The following is a 20,331-nucleotide window of genomic DNA, read 5'->3' as shown; positions in this document are numbered from 1 at the left end:
TCTTTCCTCGAGGGATAGCTGCGGATCCGTTGAATCCGATCAGAGGATAACTGACTTTCGTCAGTGCTTCCTCTGGCTCTTCGAGGATCAGCTGCTCGAAGCAGTTTCTGAAGATGATATTGACGGCACTTCCTCCGTCGACTAACACTCGATGTACGTTGTGGTTATTGAGGTCCATGGAAATGACCAGAGGATCGTCATGTTTGTACTGGACTCCGAAGCAATCATCAGCAGTGAAGGTCATGTTCGGGGGGTGTGGCTGGTTGTCTCCCACCGCGCTGAAGTTGACCCGATGGGAGAGGGCTCTTAGGTGTTTTTTGCTGGCCTGACCAAACTTCTGTCCCCCGAACACCACTAGGATGTCATTCTTCTTGTGCCCTGTTGCTTCGTAGATCCTTTTCTGGGGTTGCTCGTGTTGTTTGCCGCTTGCGGCCTTTTCTTTTTCCTCCCTTCGGTCTAACAAGTACTGTTTCAGGTAGCCTCGGCGAACGAGGTCCTCAATGTTGTCTTTCAGCGAGTTGCATTCTTCGGTGTGGTGACCGAAGTCATCATGAAACTCGCACCATTTGTTCTTGTTTCTCCGAGCTGGGTTGGACTTGAGCTTTCCAGGTAGTTTCCACTTTTCGTCATTTCTGTTGAGGCTAAATATCTCTTTTCGGGGCAGAGCTAGTGGAGTGTAGTTGGTGTACTTGGGTTGAAGTTCACCCCTTCTCCCGTCTTTCTTCGGGCTCATCTCTCTAGCTCCTACTTTCTCTTTCCCCTTCAAGGTCGAGTGGCGCCTCTTCCTCGTCAGACCCTGCTCGGTTTGCTCTGGGTATTCTTTGTGTCTCTCGGATCCGACGATCCTTTCAATCTTGCAGCGGCCTTGTTGAACTCTTCGGTTCTGATGAACGCATCAGCCATTTGGAGCACGTCAGCTATTCTGGAGGGGTTCTTCATTGAGAGTTCGTCACGGAACTTCCCTTCCTGGAGCGCGTGCTTCAAAACGAAGATGGCCACGTCTGGCTGCAAGTTTGGTATGTTTGTTGATTCCTTCATGAATCTGGCCATGAATTCTCTCAGACTTTCGTCTCTTTCTTGTTGGATTGAGGTCAGTTCTGCTGTGGTTCGCTCGGGGCGATTGTTGCTCACGAACTGTGTGCAGAATCTCTTTTTCAGCTTTTTCCAGCTCTTGATCGATCCCTTCGGCAGCGATCTAAACCACTCTCCCGCCACTCCGGTTAGCGTGGTTGGGAAATATTTACACCAACATGCTTCGGAGTAGGGACTCAAGAACATTTGCTGCTCGTAGGAGATGACATGATCCCTCGGATCTGTGATTCCGCTGTAGGTCAGGTGCGCTGGCAGTCTTACCTTCGGTATTTCTTCCATGATCAGCTCGTCCGAGAAAGGGGATGACGTGGGAGTCATGATTCTTTTCCCGAGTCTAGCCCTGATGCCTTCGTTTGCCGAGGTTCTGTGATTAGAACGTTCGGGCGTACGATGGGGGCTAGGGGTTCGATCATGCCTCCTGTCTCTTCTTCTCTCTCGGCTACTGACCTCGGGTCGTTCGCCAGATCTGCTTGGCTCGCCCACCCCGAGTCTCGTATGGATCGAGGGTCTTAACCTTGAGTGGACCGAGGGCCTCAACCTGCTGAGCACCGAGCTTCGGACCCGAGTGTTACGAGTAGTCGATTCGCTTTGGAGAGCTGTTGGAGTAGGCGATGGTCTCGCAAACCAATCTGGTTGCTGTTGTGCCCTTTTTTGGGTGTCCCACGTGCTTTCCATCCACCTCGACGTCAAGTGTGTACCTGTCAAGGGAAGGAGTTCTCGTTCGGGTCTGGACACTTCCGCACTGGGTGGCTCGTTCAGCCTTCGCCTGGTCCTCCTCTCTTCTCTGCGGTCATTTGCCAGTCCTTGCTGCTTCTCATTGAAGAGGAAGTTTTGCATGATGGTCATGGCCGCAGTGAGCTCTTCCCTAGTTGGAATCGGAGGTCCTGCATTTGTGGCGGTCGTAGCTCTGCTTGGCTGTGACCTCGCCATCGATTGAGGGTGCCCCTCTTGGTCAGATTCTGAATCTGACCGCACCATCATATCGTCGTCATTGTTGTTAACAACATCATTCACCATTTTCGCGGAAAGAGGTGATTGATGTCTTTCAAAGGCTTTGAAGTGTTCTTCCCCACAGACGGCGCCAAATTGTTCCGGTGTTGTAAAGATGGAAACAATGGGCTTCGAATGAAGGCCCTTTTGTATGTGTTGAAGATCTTGCTTGTTTGAATGAGTAGAGTCCGAATTCACCTGCACAAGAGCAAAGTCACTAGCCTCGGGGGTGTTTCCGAGGAAAGCCCCTCCGATGCCTAAGTAAGAACGATGCTCGGATTCTAGAGAGAGGTTCTCTAGAAGAGTAGTCTTAAGGCGATAAATTGGACGTACCTTGAGGTGTGAGCCTTGGCGGCCTATTTATAGTGTTTGCATAATAAATGCCCATAGGTCATTTATTGCTATTGGGCCTTGGGCCTTAATGGATGGCTGAATAGCCACTGGTAGGTTCGATGTTGTTGTTTAGAGCCATTGGGCTTTGGACTTAGTGGCCCAATTGAGAGTCAATTGGGAGCCCAAACAAAAGTTATTCCAATACAATGTAAAAATTATTTATTTTTTAGTGATATATTTTTCTTTTTAATAAAAATTATCCTTTTAAAATTACTCATAATGTATACGAGTACTAAGTTAACCATGCAACTCTTTAAAAAAACTTATCCATGAAAAATTACTTCATCAAAGCATGAAGTGTTAATAAAAAAAAAAGTGTTAAAAGGTACCAAAAAGTAGGTAAAAGCTAGTAACTCCATGCGTGTATACTAAATTTATTGGGGTGCGCGCAAGACTTTTTGTACATAATTACGGAGTACACTACTAACTACTCCGTACTCGTAGAGCCTAGATAAACCCATTTTCTATTCATCATGATTTCAAATAATTAAGTTCAAATATCTTATAATTAAATACAGATAAGACAAATATAGAGAAAATAAGGACGCTTAAGTACAAAATATGATTTACATCTAAATTAAGTTTTGATAATGTCACTTAATTTCAGATAAGTGAAAAATAGGAGAATAGAACACACTATATGGACTAGCTAGTTCTCTTCGCCGTGTATATTAATGTACAAATACAGTAAAAAAAAATAGTAAAGTCATGCGATATTGTGATCATATAAATCAGATCCATCAAAATTTATAAAATTCAGATTATAACGCTTTATTTAATTTCAGGTTAAGAGAATAAATCATATGTACCCCGTAATATCTATGTGAGTTCTACGTATATATGACGTGTATTATGCTCCTTGGTGGTTAGTAATAAAAAATATTTTAAGAAAAATATCAGTTATGTATTTTATTCATTTGTCTTTAAAAAGCTTGGCATCACACAACCTAACACACAAATCCACAATAAGCTTGTGAGCAAGCTACGAGTAGTTAGCAACTTAACATTCCTTATTTGTCATTCTAGAATTTCTTGATTTGCAATACTAGAAATAAATCATATCCATTCAGTGAATTGAATACGTCCTATGCCGTTGGCCTTCTTGTAACTGTCTAGCTTACTCGAGCTCTTGGATTTACTAACTCAACTATTTCACATTTACTTAGCTCAATTCAATAACTAATTAAATCATTAAATAGTGATTGGTAAATAAATAGTTTTCTTAATGATTTTAAGAGAAATAATGAACAATCACTTTGAGCGAACAAGTTTATACGGAGTACAATACAAATACGTTACGTTTCATGTCAATTATTTTCTTTTATATTTTCTGAAGGTATGATGAAGATGATCCACCTTGATGAGGGGAGATAGAGAAAATCACTCAAATGAGTCCCATGATATTTGATCCTTAGTCCCTATACCTAGGGACGAAGCCAAAAATCCATCTCTACATGGGCCGAATTCAAAACCATAAGTTTTGGTAATAAAGGGAGTCGTAGCAAACGAAAGGAGAAAGAAGAAGGGGAAAAAAAAAAGAGCAAAGCATAAAATTTTGGTAATATAGGGAGTCAAACCAGGTTGCTTGGCTTCTATCACCCTTACTCAACCATCTCAACACAGCTTAATTCCATGACCATAGTTACTATTATTGATACTATATACTAACTTGCAGGATTTTGACAGGGGTCGTGGCCCCCTTGGGCCCCAACGTAGCTTCGTCCCTGCCTACACCACATGAATATGAGGTGGAAAGCGATACGTACCACTACTTTCACCGCCTCAATCTCTCGTTCCATGTCAATGTTAATTTCCCTTCTAGTAATATAACGACTCTACATATTATTCCGCACCTATTATCCTAAAAGTAAATTAACCGGAGTAGTTGTAAAAAGGTAAATAAATGTTTTTATGCTAATTAGTCGCACCTGATAGATGCATTGATTAGTTGAGTAATAGTACTAGATGACATGTATATGAAAATGAGGTTAGCAGTTAGGATAAAGTTAACACTTGATATAACAACTTGAATAAGGACCATGAAAGTAGTTGTACACTTGTACGTAGTCAATAAACTTATTAGTCAAATATCGTGATATCATACTTCATGTGAATTTCACTGGTACTGAGTACATTGTAAGTTTGTAATTAGTAAAATCACTAAATTTTAAGTATTACTAAGTCCGTCACTGATAATAAAAGACATAATAATATAAATGTGAATGACAAAACATCTTAGTCGTCGAAAATTAGTGTTATAAACTGAAGATTACAACTAGGGCAAATTCTAATATATCCAAGGAGTACCACATCAATAAATAATAGACAACTAATACACCATCAAAACATTCATAATTAACCAATAACCCATGAATACATGATTAGTGTAATAGACAATGAATGTGACTGAACAAATGCATTGTTAGCTAGTGTTAGTATGTTAACATATCGCTTGTTTTTATTACACCACCGTATAAGATTGGTGTATAAACTGAAAGTTCATAAACCTATTTTATCTGAACTTATCTAAACTTATTTAATTTGAACTTAACACTTAAATGATATCATACGATATATTTATAATTGCTACTAGTATATACTACGTATATCTCTAAGGTTAGTTATTAACTTGTTACTCAGTACCTAATATATACTAGGTATAATGTATAAGCTTCTTATCCCAATCTTACTTTTAAAAACACATGCATAATGCATCTCCCCACTAAATAAACTATAAACAAAAAACACATTTTACATGATTTGACAAACATAATTTATTCTAATTGAAATCTCAAGCACAAGATTGTTACTCCATCATTTTTTATTTTGGTTAAAAGATTGTTATCATTTATCAATAAAGGAAAGCACATACGGAGTAAAAATGATAGAGCACAAGGTAGTAGTAACATATTAGGTTATTAGGACCACTTATATTATAAGGTTAGATTTTATACAAAAATGTGATAGAACAGCCTGTTTTTTCCAAGGTCGTACAAACTACAAATTTACAAGTTAGTAGAATGATAGCTAAGTATAGTACGGAGTAATAAAGGGCATCAAACACATGTATCTTGTTCTCTGGTACATCTAAAGATATGTGTATTAATTTTAAGGTGTTCTTTTTGCTCACTTGACAGAGTTTTGTTCATTTGGAAAATTCAAAACGAGCAAATTTAAATAATGATAATATATTTTCTTGTTTTGAATTTGCCAAATGAACAAAAATAGTGATAATATATTATTGAGCGGCTGTGTATATTAGATCTCAGGTTCGAATTCCTCGTCCTATTTTGTAACTTATATTTCCCTTATGAGTTATGACTCATTTGCACCCAAAAAAAACATTGTGATAATATCAGCATACTCCGTAATAAACATCGTTCAATACATTTAAGTTGAAATATACTCCCTCTTATTTTATTAAGTGATTCACTTAATAAAAATTCGACTGTATTTTAATAAGTGATATACTTTCTATTTTTGGCATGACATGCATGTTATGGTCACCATTTCCAATTATATTAATCTTTTCTTTCCTCTTATGGTCCTCATACCCACTCATATTCTTTTTTTAGTACAACAAATAATTCATCCATTGTAGATTTCTTGTAATAATGCATAGTATGTAATAATTTACTACCCAATTTCCATCTCATTTTAATAAAATTAAGTATCCCTTATAAAATTATATATCGATCAAAGTGTATCACTTAATAGATTAGATTATGGAGGAAGTACCCTAGAACAAGATAAATTAGCATCCGTATAGAAAAGCAGAGATTCTTGTAGAAAAGAGAGAGATAAGTAAGTAGGGAGTATGTGTCGTCTTTATAGTAATGATTAAATGGTCCTTTTTTTGGCTTTAAACAAAAAAAAATAAGTGATGTAATTGATGCAATATACATTAGTAAACTTTAGTAGGTAAGCAGTCAGTTTACTAAAAACCCTTAGCTTTAATTTGCCGACAGCTAAATCGTGTTCTTCCACTCAAATTCAGGAGTAATTAGATGAGTGATGACCCCTCTCTTCTTATCATTATACTCTCTCTCTCTACCATTTTTATTTACATGAAATAAAGTGGAGAGAATGAGAGCCCCATTTTGATTCTTCTACTTTTTACTGTTCTTATTTTCCCTTGTCTTCGTGGGTGGGGTAATTATTTCAGGAAAAAAGAGAGGGAAACAAATATATCAAGAACTATTGCCAACAATTATTGTATTGTATTTCGCCGTATTGGGTAGTTTAGTTAATAACTGGAGGTGATAATTTGCGGTCTTGGACGGGTAGCAGGTCGAGTCTAAGCTTTCTTTTTTTATCCAACAAGCCTTGAATAGAAAAGTTCAAGTCTTTTTGGTGGGCTTCACTTCTTGTCCGTACCCGCCTATTAAACGGGTCGGGTTTGAGCACCGACTAACGGGCCTAAAATAATCTTTTTTTTTTACTAAAAATAATTACTTTTTTTTACGTTTATGGTTTACATTTTTGTTTTGTTTATATTATCTCTAAATTTTCGAGTTCCATCTTATTAAACAAAGTGAAAAATTACCATCGTGGGATATTCCTGTAAAAATGTGAGAAGTAATCAAATTATTTGTGTTAAATAGATGATTTAAAAATGAAAGTGAAAAGTTTTACCCACAAAAGTCAACAATCCAATGTTTTTCTAGTACTTGAAAAAAAAAATGCAAGTACAACTGACTAACTTAAAAAATTACAAAATAAGTTTACTTCTTTTTAATAAATGGGCCGGATGTGCTACCCGCGACAAATATTATCTCGTCCGTGTCGGACTTAGCTTGCCCAAATTTTTATTTTTTTCCAAAATCGTTGTTCAGCCCCAATATTTAACTGTCCTGATGGACCGGGCTTTGCTGGTCGTTATCGCCCATGCTCAGCTCTATTAATAATGTTTTAGAAGTCAATAGTTGAAAATTAAGACCAAATAATATTGGCTAGTTTAGTTGATAAAATTTTAGAAGAGTCAATAGTTAAAAATTAAGTTCAAATATTAGTTGGTTTAGTTGATAAAAGTTAATTGAAATCAAACTGTTAAAAATTAAAATCATATATTAGTCGATTAAGTTTTAGAATTCGATATTTAGAAATTAAGATCTATCAAATGTATTCTCCGTATACACAATTGCAATAGGATTCAACACCTAATTGATTGAACAAATAAGGTATTTTAAATTGACCATTTTTCGAGGAATTGCCATTGTGAATTTGTGATGTATGCAGAATATGGTTTTATTTGAAGTTACTTCTTACTCAGCTTGTACTTTAATATGCCCATAATATGGTCGAATCAAATTACTTTATGTAGTTATGACATTTCAAATCAACAAACAAAACAAAATGCGACATAAATTAGAAGTGCACTAGATTTTAGCCCGTGCGATGCACGAATTCTATTAAATTTTTATGTTTAAATAGAACTTCTATGTATATACCAATTTTATATATTATATTAGATTAGCTTTATTTTGCATTGAATTTATTTTAGATTTATTTTTTAATTATAAGAGTGTTTGTTTTTGGATGAAATTGTATATCCATAATATTAATAATTAATTAATAAAAATATCTACTTGACACTTAATTATTTATCTATGTGGCACTCGACTTTTTTAATTCAACATTAATTTTGAAATCTTATTTTTCATTGGCCGAAACCATTAGATTTATTTTAGATTTATTTTTTAATTTTTAGAGTGTTTAAGTTTGGATGGAGTTGTATATATTAGATATTAATTAATTAAAATGCGCTCTAATATTTCAGCAAATATGCCTCCTTTATATATGTATACCAGATTTAAACCCGTGCGATGCACGGTTGTTTATATTGAATTAACTCATACTCCGTATTATCATGTTATATTGAATTCTTTGACTTTGAACCTAAGTCTATATCCTTTTATTATCTCCTACTAATTTACAATCCAATTTCACATATCTCCGTGAACTTGGCACTAACTTGGCACTAAAAAAAAATTTATTTTTACTGAATTTATATTATCTGAACTTATTTGAACTTAACTGAACTTATCTAAACTTATTTTGTCTGAAATAAGTCAAAAAAAGTCTAACAGAACAGAAGATTTTGTACATTTGTGTGTTAATTATATTAATTGATACTCTATTGAATAATCGTTTTGAAAATTTTATGTTTCCTAAACTCAACTTTGAACACTTAATACTCGTAGATTGAATTTAAAATTCGAGTACTCCGTAATACGGTTAACCTAAATAATAAGTAATTGTTTGTAATGTCCCTAATTGTGAGCAGCTATATGTGACGATTATTTCGGGATAAAGGGAGTATTCGAAATTTGTAGGCGTAGGGAATAAGCTATTGTAATTGTTTGTAAAGACCTCCTCAATACAGTTCAACAACAAATCAAACACTTAAAAAAGTACTACGTCAATTAAATGCTTCATGTAAACAACAAACAATCTTTTTTGGAATAACATATAATAACATCAAATTAAAGTAGAAAGTATCTCAATAGATCAAAACTAAGTCTTACCAGTTGAATGACGCTGTATAAATTTAACCTGCATACCTAGCAAAAGAACTACAAAAAAAAAAAGCATATTAATTAAACGGTTTTTTCATAAAATGCCCCTGAGATTTGCAAGAATGCACCAAATAACCTCGCGTCTTTTGAATCACATAATATACCCCTATTTTTTCGTAGTGTTCATCAAATGCACTTGGAGGTAACGGACGTTAGTCCTCCGTTAGCTGTAGTTTACCATTTTGCCCTTAATGACATTCTTTCACTTAAATGCCATTAATTTGCAAATTTTCTCTCTCCTCCCACTTAACCCATCTAACCCTCACCACTCATCACTGAACCTCCGTCTCCTCACCACCACCACTCCTAACCAACACCACTCCTCACCTCCGTCACCACCTTCGCCCCCGTTGTCGTCATCAACACTCGGCCCAGTGTCGACTTCCTCAACATTTCCTCCACCGGCCTTTCTCTAACTCTCCATAAAGGGCTCCCATTAGTAATCCTAGGTGGCGCTCTAATATTTCAGCAAATATTCCTCCATTGGCCGAAACCATTAGATTTTTCTACGTGGCACTCTAATATTGGATTAATGTTTGATTTTAAATTGAATTTTATTTATTTAATTTTAGATTATTGTTTGATTTTGGATGAATTTTATTTTAGATTTATTTTTAATTATTAGAGTGTTTGATTTTAGATGAAGTTGTATATATTAGTAATTAATTAATTAATTAATTATCTATGTGGCACCTAATTAATTATCTACGTGGCAATCGATTATTTTTTAATTATTAGAGTGTTTGATTTTCGATGGAGTTGTATATTTTAATAATTAATTAATTAAAATATCTATGTGGCACCTAATTAATTATCTATGTGGCACTTAATTTTTTTAATTCAAAAAGAAATTAGAAATCTTATTTTTCATTGGCCGAAACCATTAGTAATCCTAGGTGGCGCTCTAATCTTTCAGCAAATATGCCTCCTTTATATATGTATATTAGATTAGGGATATAAGATACGATAGGATAAAATACTACGTATTCTTCCCAAATCACATACGGAGTACTTCTACTTTATTTTTCAAAATCATTGTTTACTTATCCGGCTATCCGCCAATAATATCCATCTATACTAATATTTTAAAACACAAGAAATTTGTTACTATGATGCCACGTGTCCCCCTCCTCTTGCTTTTCTATATTTTTTTTCCTTCAAATCATCATATTTTATGTTCCTTGTATATATATATATATATACTAATAATATATTAAAAATCGTTTGTAAGAAATATATAAAGCCATGTGGCACTCTTCTCTTTCAATGCCACATAGAACCACTAATGACTTATCCACTTGGCTGTGCAATTTTACGTGTTATCTTTTGCAAACAAAATATAATAAAGTGATAATAAAAAAAAGAATTTTTAACTATGATTTGTTTTTACGGTTTTTTCATGAAATAACCCTGAGGTTTGCAATAATGCACCAAATACCCCTGCGCGTTTCAAAATTCATAGAATACCCCTATTTTTTCAAACCTGTTCACCAAATACCCCTATTATGATTTTCCGTTAGTCCTCCGTTAAGTCATGCTTATAATTCACCAAATACACCTATTTATAAACTTTTTGCATAGTATACACCTATTTATAAAGTTTTTTGCACCAAATACCCAAACAGCTTATACAATTAATAATTGAATTTGAAGCCCAAAATTGAAGAACAGTACATCTGAAAATTGAAGAACAAAACCCATAATATTGAAGAAGAGAATATTAAATTTTGAGAGTTTAATTCCTAAAATCAAAATTCTAAACTACAAATTCGAATTCTAGTGTTTATAATCTCTCTCTAATCTACCTAAATTCTGCTATTTTTCGCCCCTTGCTGCTGCCACTGCTATTCTATGCTCACGAAGAACTCAATTCCAAAATTTAAAATAGGAAAACGAAAATAAAAATCTGAAAAACACAAACAAATGTTGCTCCAAAATCTCCTCTAATTTCATATGCTCCCTCGAACCAAAAAGAAGAACATAAATGCTGAAGAACGAATTCGAGAACGAAAATCTGCAAAAAAAAAAATAATAATAAAAAAATCTAGTTCCGTATTCTCTCTTAATTGTTGTGCTACCCTCTATGCTCTCTACTCTATCTATTTTTGTTCTCCGTTCTTCGAATCCAACCCCAAATTCGCAAAAATAATCAGCCCAAAAAATAGGGGCAACATGAAATCTGAATTCAGCATCTTCAATTTCAACAGAAATATGAATTCATGTCCTGCTGTCTTCATCATCGGCAACTTCAATTTCATCTTCAATTCACTACTCAGTACCGCCGCCGCAGTATCATCATCACCATTCGTCATCGTCTTAAACCTCCCCTTCTTCATCAAACTTCAATTCACGATTTTAATTCACTCGAAAATTTGGGTTCGATTATTTGGGGATCTGAGTTAGCAATTGATCTTTGAGGAAGATGGTTTGAAGAAGGAAAAATTGTGGTTGGTTCACCATTTTGATACCCAGGAAAAAGAGATGTGAGATTGAGAGGAGAGAGGACGGTGAGGGGAGAGAGGGGATTTAGAGTTAATTAGGGTTCATTAGGTGTTAATTAGGATTAATTTAGACATTAATTCACCTCAAATTACCCAGAAATACAAGCTGCTTCTTCCGGTAATTTGATGGTGCAGGTGGTGGAAAGTCCGGCGAATCCACCATTTTCGCAGACGAAGGTTGAAAGTTGGCGGCGAGAGGAGAGGACGTCCGGCGAATCCATTTTATCAGAGAAATTCATTGAAAGGAGAGGACTAAGCGCGGTAGCAGCGAAGGAAGGAGAAGAAGGTGGCGAGAGATCGAAGAGAAACGATAAAGAAGAAGAAGAAGAGGGGCGAGTATTTAAGAAGGGTCAGAAACAACAGAAGAGATGAGAGAAGAGAGAAGAAATTAGATTTTTTAAAAAAAAGTTAAAATGTAGAATATTGGGTGAATAAGGGCATAAACGTAAATTAAAACTAACGGAATACTAACAGCCGTTAAATCCAAGGGTATTTGGTGCACTTTAAGTTTAAATAGGGGTATTCTATGAATTTTGAAACGCGCAGGGGTATTTGGTGCATTATTGCAAACCTCAGGGGCATTTCATGAAAAAACCGTTGTTTTTATATTTTTGCAGAAAACTAGGCATAGTTATTATCCAAGTGATGACTCGGCCACTCGGGACATCGCCCGAGCTCAAAATCTAGTTCATTTTTATAAACCATTTTGTATTTAATTGCATTCTAACTTATTTTTAGTACTCCGTAGCTCATGTTTCAATTTTCAATTGAATAATTTATAGGAAAAATTGATATTGACAGTTCCAACTATGGCCGTTTATCTTTTAAAGGTCCCAACTTTTGATTATTCTAGAGTGGTCTCAACTTTAAGGTGTGTTTTCCAAGAATGGTCCTTTGGTTTATTAAACTATTAATTAAGTTGATTTAAGCATATCATACTGTTCCATTTACTTCATTTAATTAAAAAATATGATTATTGCACGAGAGATATGAGTGTTAATTAAGTTATTTAGCACTTAATTTTAACTAAGGGACCATTTTTGGAAAACACTCTCTATAGTTGGGACCACCCTGACATAATCAAAAGTTGGGACCTTTTAAAGTAAATCGGCCATAGTTGGGACCGATAATATCAATTTTTCCTAATTTATATTTAACTCCAAACTCATCATCTACCGTTTTTTCAATATTTTTGTTTCAATTCCTCCTCTCTCTTATTATGTGTAGAGATAATTAAACCAATTTTTTTAAAATTAGAAGTGAATCCGTGCATGGATTAAAAACTAGTTATTGTCCATTACAATAAACGCATCATCTAAGCATCTAACATGACATAATTAAATTAAGATGCACAAATAACTCTTATGTCACGTTGTTAACAAAAGTTTATACGGAGTACTACCATATCTTTTATTTTATTTTGAAGTATACAAGATTTATATCTAGTCCTTGTTTTGTCCTCAAAAAAATATACTCGTATCTAGCTAGTCCTTGTTTCCATTTACAAGAACTTGTACTTCTTTTACATATTTTTTAAAACTTATTTAAAAAAAATAAAAAATTGTGTGCGTTTTTATTGCATTGTATCCGTGCCTAAGGTTTGGTACAATAGTGATTAAAAGGAAATTATTATTCTTCTTCAGTTTGTTGGATGTTGAATTTTGTGTATAAATATTAAAGTTTGTAAAGTTTGATGTCAAAAGTAATTTGTTTTTTTCATTTTATTTATTTTTTAAATAAGGTGAGCATGTGTCATATGTCTATAAGTAGAAATTGATTTATGCATTTCCTTTTAAAATTTGGACAGAATTTTACACTTTCTACTTTTAGAAAAATATCAAAAAAAGTATACTCTTATAGGATAAAAAAAGGTATAAAAACAATTTAAACAGTACAAAAATCATTACATAGGTAGTATAATTCTAAAGTTTTGATTCTCTCTTTAAAATCAGTCATTATACAAATAGACGAAATAGTACTCGCTATTTATAAATTGCTAAATTTATGTTTACGAAAATTACGATTTTACCCTCCAACTTTGGAAATTTAATCAAGAGGAATAAGGACAGAGAATGAGTTAAAAGTTCTGACTAATGACCACTAATTTTGTATAATAATGATGAGTATAGTAAGTAAATGATTATCGTCAAAAAAAAAAAAAGAGTAAATGATTACTCATAAAATAAGAGAATCTAGTCAAGTTAATTTAACTTTCTAGAAATTGCAATAGCCCACGCGCTAGCGTGATGGAGTTTCCATTCAAACCACTAAAATGTGAGTTAAAAACCGATTCTCGTAAAACACCGTTTGATAGTTAATTGTTAGACCATTCGTAATATCACAAATTCCCTACACATTTACTATAGTATAAGTATGATCAGATGGCATGATATGAGACTAGTTGGGGTAAAAACATAAAATGATTGAGCGTGTTTCCACTCCTTGGATAAAAGAAATAACCACTAAAATGTCTTGGTGAAATATTCAAATTATTGTAAAACACCATTTGACAGTTTAATAACTTTGATCAAATCACAAAATTTATACACATTTGTCATATTATTATATACGGTTTGACAGTTAAGTAAGTATAATATGAGACTAGCTAGGAATAAAAAAGTAAAATATTTAAGGAGTGAGCGCACGTGATTAACCACTGAAACATCTTGAGGTTAAAAATGTAAAAATAATAATTAAGGAGTAATTATTGATATGAACCACTCAAATGTGTCAATCCAAATTACACTCATAATTTGTCCATCCCAATCACCGGGAAGAATAATTACAAGTAACTAGATACACAAATTATGTCTACTCTATCAACACATGATGTTCATCATTACTAATTACTATTCTTATCATACCTTTTGTCAATATAGGGAATTGAATTTATCATTCCCATAAATAATGTCCATTGTTAAAGTAGTGAAAGTTATGCTAAGGATCACATGTATTGATATATACACTCTTATGGCAATTTATCTTATCTAAATTTATTTTATTACTTATCGTAATTGTGATTGGAACTTGAATATTTCTAATTGCTGTTAAAATTTAATTTATTTATATATATTGAACCTAATATGAATTGTCTTATCTATCAACTTTTGAAGCTAATTTTATAATCCAAAATTATAAACTACTCCTTTGGTACCCAAAGATTGTTCAATAACACAGATCTTCTCCATCTCCTTAAAAGTTGGTGATTCAGTTCTTAAATCAACGGTTGTAAACACTTGAAGGCTTTTCTTTTACAATGAAAGAAGCCAAGTTAAACCCTTAAGCCAAGTTTCTTTGAGAATTTTTTTTAACTTGATAATGGAACAATTTTTAACTAACTAAGGGCGTGTTCGGCGGTAGCGTTTGAGATAGCAGGTAGCTACTTGTAAAATTTGTAAGTGTTTGGTAAAGTAGCGATTTAGGTAGCGGTTAGCGGTTGAGGTAGCGGTTGGGTAGCTTTTGTCAAACGTTAAAATTTGTCGCGTTTAAGGTAGTGGGTAGCGTTTGACAAATTTATAACTAAGTTTTAAATAATATTCTAGCTTTTATTTTTATTTTATACTCCCTCCGTCCCGGAATACTTGACCTGTTTTCCTTATCGGGCCGTCCCTTAATACTTGACCTGTTTCTAAAAATGGAAATATACTAACAATATTATATTATTTCTCACTCCACCCCTACTAACCCACCTACACCCTACTCCATACAAAAAATAATTAAAAAATCAACCCCTACTCTCCCAATCCCACCTCTTAACCCACCCCCCCTTTTTATTGAGCCGGTTATTTCAACCATTCTCACCTCTCTTTTATCTCTCCTCCTCTCCAGAAAAATCTTCAAACTTCCCAGAGAAATCATGAACATCATTATTCATCTTCTTCCCCAATTTTCCTCTGTATTTTCGCTCAAATATTTTCGCAATTTCCCACAAATTCACTCCATGAATTCGTCCAAAATTACAGATCTAGGTTCCTCCACTAATTTTATTCAATGATCTAGGGTTTTTTCCACATATTTTGTCAAAAGATCAACGTTTTGCGTCTACAAATTCGAACAAAAAGCTGGGAATTACGGGATGTTCAAAGATCTGGGATTTTCGTCCACCTCACAAAATCGTTCAAAGATTTGTGATTTTCGTCCTCAAATTCATTAAAAGATCTGGGATTTTCATTGGTTTTTCATCTACAAGTTCGTCCATTTTCGATCTCTTTAATCTCTGATTTGGTGAGTTCTTCATTCGACCTATTTACTTTTGTATTTTTTCTTGAATCGTTTTGTTTTGATGAATTGGTGTCGTTGAATTATGAGGCTGAATTGTTGCTTTTGATTTGAATTATGAGGCTGAATTCTTGAATTGTTTCCTTATTTTTTTTTGTAAAAATCTTGGTTTTGATTTATGAGGCTGAATTGTTTCCCTTTTTTTTTTTTACAAAATCCTGGATTTTGTAAAAAAATCGATTGATTTTTTAATTTTGTAGAGTGTCAGGGAGTACTGATTTCCATTTTTTGTAGAGTGTCTTGGTTTTTTTAATTTTTGAGAGTGTCAGGGAGTACTGATTTCCATTTTTTCGCTCATTTTCCAGATGACTTGGTTTTTTTGCTCCAATTTTTTTGCAAATATTTGTAAAGAATCAATCGATTCTGATGAGTTGTTTTGTTTGCAGTTGTCGAGGTTTGTTCATGGATAAATTGGTTCAAGCTGCAGTTCAGAAAACAGAGGAAGAAAATTTTGATTTGTCTGACTCTGAATATTTTGGGGTATGGGTTGACGATTCTGTTGAGCCATTTCTCGTTGTTCCTGAAACTCCAATGGATGATGTATCCGATCCAGAAACTCCAATCGATGATGTAAACAATCCAGAAAGTCCAATGGCTGATTTATATGATCCAATGGTTGTTCCCGACACTCCTGATCGTGGCATAGCCATGACTCTATCTTTTTCCCGCAAGCGTAAAGGTAACGGTGATAAGGTAGAATCTAGCAAGAGTAAAGGTAACGGTGATGGTAAAGATAAGGTGGAATCTAGCAAGCGAGGTAAGGTATCAAACGATGATGTTTTTGAGATGTTAAAAGGTTATGTGCCTTCTCTTGAACGTCATATGATGGGTGATAGCTCTGATAGTGAATGATTCTAGTTGTTGGTGTTCTTGAAAGTGAATAAGTGTTGTTGTTGGTGGTTAGTAAATGTGTCAATATGTAGTTGTGGCTATTGTTGTGGCTATTCTGTACTTTTGTTGCACTCTGTTGTGGCTGTTCTGTACTTTTGGTTATTCTGTACTCTGTTGCACTCTGTTGTGGTTATTCTGTACTCTGTTGGTGTTATTGTGGCTCTGTAATTGGTAAACAACCTAAATGCTACCGTGTTCCTGTTTAATGAAATGTTGTTACTCTGCTTCTTCATTCAATGAAATTGGTAAGGAACGTAATTCAATGAAATTGTTAACCAACCTAATTCAATGAAACCTAATTCAATGAAATTAGTAAATGTTCCTGTTTAATGAAATTGGTAAGCAACCTAATTCAATGAAGTGTTTGGCCATGAGAAACTATGAATATGTTATTTACTGCAAAATGTTCACAAAATAATTTGATCATTTCCATTAATAATTGGTCATTACAGTATGTTAAGGAGTGTACAAAAAGTTTACAAAATAATTTGATGAACCAAAATGTTTACAAAAGTACTCCCTAACACTAGACATTCCTTGCTTTCAAAAGCTAGCTTGTTGCTTTAGACTCCCTGTTGCATTGCTTCAACATATGCTACACATTCTTGTACTAGAGTAGGAGGTGGAGAGAAAGTGACAGGGAATATGTTTTGTCTCTCCAAAGCTTCTTTGCCAACATGTTTTTGCAAGTAGTTGTTGCTTCCCTTGACTCTCATAACCTCCATTAGTACCAATTGCAAACTAAGGAAGACTCTATTTCCTTTGATTGGACAAAATTCCCTAAATGCAACTTTAACATTCTTAACCAACTCTTTGGTGTTTCTAGGACACGTTTGGTCTTTTAGGGATTGTATTGCTCGAAAAAAACCGAGGTCTAGCACATTCATATATGGACTGTTAGGAGGTTGAAATATCAACCTTAACTGTTTGTTTGAAAGTTGAACTGCTTCCATCCATTCTCTGTCATTCACCTTTATATGAGGTCGTGCATTGTCTTGTTGCAAATAGATTGGACCTTGATGATCTGTTGGCCACTTTTGCATGATTGCTGGAATAACTTGCCTGATTAACATGTTTCTGTAACATTCTTTTGTGACTGACGTCACTGGTTTGAGCTCCAAAGTGCCTGCTGGCCTGTTTCTACTTCTCCTCTTTGCTGGTACCCACCTCACAAACGGAAACATGCCTATTTTACCATCGAAAATGCATTCTTTGTTTGCATTGAATCGTGGTCTTGCAACAGCACAAAGAAACATGACTTTTGTGATGAATCTCTTGCTCTTACATGATCTGTAAGGCCCGAGTTCACCTGGGAGAAGGTAATACCTTTGTGTCCCTTTTGTCATGTAAAACCACTTCTCATCTAAGTGGATTACGTTGTACATATCACTAAAACATCCACTGTTCTGATCAATTGCTCTAAGGCACCACTTCACTCTTTGTTTTACATTTTCATTGGTAAGTGATGGTTTCATTGCATTGCTATGTGGCTTTATTAGCCCCATTTGTTTCCACCTGTAAACTGTGCTCTTCCCAATCTCTAATGCTTTTGCAAGTATCCTAACGTTTACTCGTTTGTGATATGGAAGTTGAGCAATTAGAGGAAGTTTGCTTAAGTGAAGCTTACCTTTTGTGCCGCACTTTTTGGGTTTATGTGATTGAATGCTGACTGCTTGTTCATTGTCATATTGTTCTCTAGCCTCGTTCCCGATTCTTTGTACTGTGGACCGGCGGACATCAAAAAGATGAATTGCTTCATTGACAATGCCCCTCTGCTTCTTCATTCCATTGTTTCTCTGTATAAGTATCCAGTTGCCAATTCTGGTTTTTTCTGCATCGGTGAGTTCTCTGTTGGGCCTTCTCATTTTGTACTCAGTACACTAGTTGCAACCAAGTGAGAATGGAAGAGGCAAACTTCGATGAAGTTCAGACTCTCTTTTCACTTAAGGATGCAATTTTTGTGCTGAATTTATGGTTAACTATACGAATTGCAACCAAGTCGGGCTTGAAGAGGCAAACTTCAACGAAGTTCAGGCTCTCGTTTTACTTAGGACGGCAAGAGTGTATGTTAACCACCTCAATGATGAAATTTTTCTGAGAGGTTTTAAAAAAACAAACAAATTTTTGCCCCTTTTCAAACTGAAATCTGTTTTAAACTAACTAACCCACCCCCCACCCCATAATTAAATGATTTTTGTTTTTCCCTCTTTTCCTCTGTTTTTCTAAACTAAATTTCTCAACAATTTCAGGTTGAGAAGTTGGAGAAATGAGGAGCAAGCATTAATGAGAGAAGGCTATTTATAATGGTCAAAATTTAGGGTTTATTTCTACTTAAATTTAGGAGGGAAAAAATTTCCCATTTTACTTTTGCTCTGTTTTAGAATTTTTTCCCATTTTTTAGAGGGAAAAGTGTAAACTTTGTTGGAACTTTCCCCCCAAATTTTAGAGGGAAAAGTGTAATTAAAGTGGAATTTTGGAATTTTGCCCCCAAAAAATTTAAGGGGTTTGGACGTGGTTACATTTTGCCCCACTGTCATTTTTTGCCCCCACTGTTATTTTTTTCACAAGCAGGTAACCGGTCAAATTTGTGAATCAGGTCCCCACACACCCACCCCCCCACCCCCCTTCACCCCTTTACACATTTCCCACTAACTACATTAAAATAATACCCCACTATCAACTACTCCTAATAAATTAAATAAGTCAATTCAAGCTCCTTAAACTCTGTGCCGGTCAAACCGGATCGAGTAATCCGGGACGGAGGGAGTAATATCAACCGCTACTTTTGCCGAACACTCATATTAGTACCCGCTACTTTGACAGCTAACCATCACCCGCTACTATTCACCGCTACTCGCTACTCAACCGCTAACCGCTACCCGCCACCGCAAATTTCGCCGAACAGGGCATAACTAGACTCATATTATTCAGATTTTCAAAAAAATGTCTTTCTTTGTATCACCTTATGCACTAATCTGGCCATTTTAGATGCAAGGGACCAAATCAAGGCCACATTTATTGTTTGATTAAAAAACCAATCAATGTGCTAATTTGATTTCTAGCAAAAAAAATGAACCCTTAATCATCTTTTTTGAAATAGCCCCATACCCTCAAATTAAAATAATTAATCTGTAGTTATTAATCATCTGGGTATATGTTAATAAAGAAATTCAAAAAAATATCTACAGTAAGATTCAGTATTATTTTTCATTTTAGATAGAAAAATGCATACAAATCGAATATTAATAGTGCTAGTTTGTACTCCTTAATAAATTTAAGAAACCAGACAAAGTTGAGATTAATATTCCTAGAAGATTTTCCTTTTTTTTTTAAGAAAAAAAACAGATAAAAAAAAGGTTTCATTTCATCAAATTTTGTTACTCAAGAAAATGTAAAAACCCAATGCAAATGTGCAACACAACATATGATTGTACTTCTAAGGTACAACCGGTTGTTTCATGCGTAAGGGTGAATTTATCCCTAGTCTTGAAGGGAGTCTTGAGGTGAGTCTCAAGCCTAAATCTTGGGATAATGTGGTAAAAGACTACACCAAATCTTGAAGTGAGTTTGAAAATCCAAGACTCACTTAAGACTCCACTTTTTTCTCC

General features: G+C 34.7%; 2 protein-coding genes across 3 annotated transcripts; one reads left to right on the top strand and one right to left on the bottom strand.

Moving 5' to 3' along the window:
- Nucleotides 1–15,366: 15,366 nt before the first annotated feature.
- LOC110784334 (uncharacterized) lies at nucleotides 15,367–17,108 on the top strand. Of its 2 annotated transcripts, XM_056831334.1 has the most exons (3): nucleotides 15,368–15,778; nucleotides 16,219–16,525; nucleotides 16,571–17,108. In XM_056831334.1, exons 2-3 carry the CDS (start codon nucleotides 16,235–16,237, stop codon nucleotides 16,682–16,684), a joined length of 405 nt encoding a protein of 134 aa, XP_056687312.1. In that variant the 5' UTR covers nucleotides 15,368–15,778; nucleotides 16,219–16,234; the 3' UTR covers nucleotides 16,685–17,108. The 2 variants fall into 2 exon arrangements, with proteins under 2 accessions (XP_021844464.2, XP_056687312.1); XM_021988772.2 differs by having other exon boundaries at nucleotides 15,367–15,778; nucleotides 16,219–17,108.
- A 178-nt stretch (nucleotides 17,109–17,286) lies between these two features.
- Nucleotides 17,287–18,588, bottom strand: LOC110784317 (uncharacterized). The gene has a single exon (XM_021988755.2). It carries the CDS (start codon nucleotides 18,586–18,588, stop codon nucleotides 17,287–17,289), a length of 1,302 nt encoding a protein of 433 aa, XP_021844447.2.
- Nucleotides 18,589–20,331: the final 1,743 nt, after the last annotated feature.

The sequence above is a fragment of the Spinacia oleracea genome, chromosome 6 (genome assembly GCF_020520425.1).
Source record: "Spinacia oleracea cultivar Varoflay chromosome 6, BTI_SOV_V1, whole genome shotgun sequence".
NCBI classification, from domain to species: domain Eukaryota; kingdom Viridiplantae; phylum Streptophyta; class Magnoliopsida; order Caryophyllales; family Amaranthaceae; genus Spinacia; species Spinacia oleracea.
This window is presented reverse-complemented; position numbering and strand designations above follow the sequence as displayed.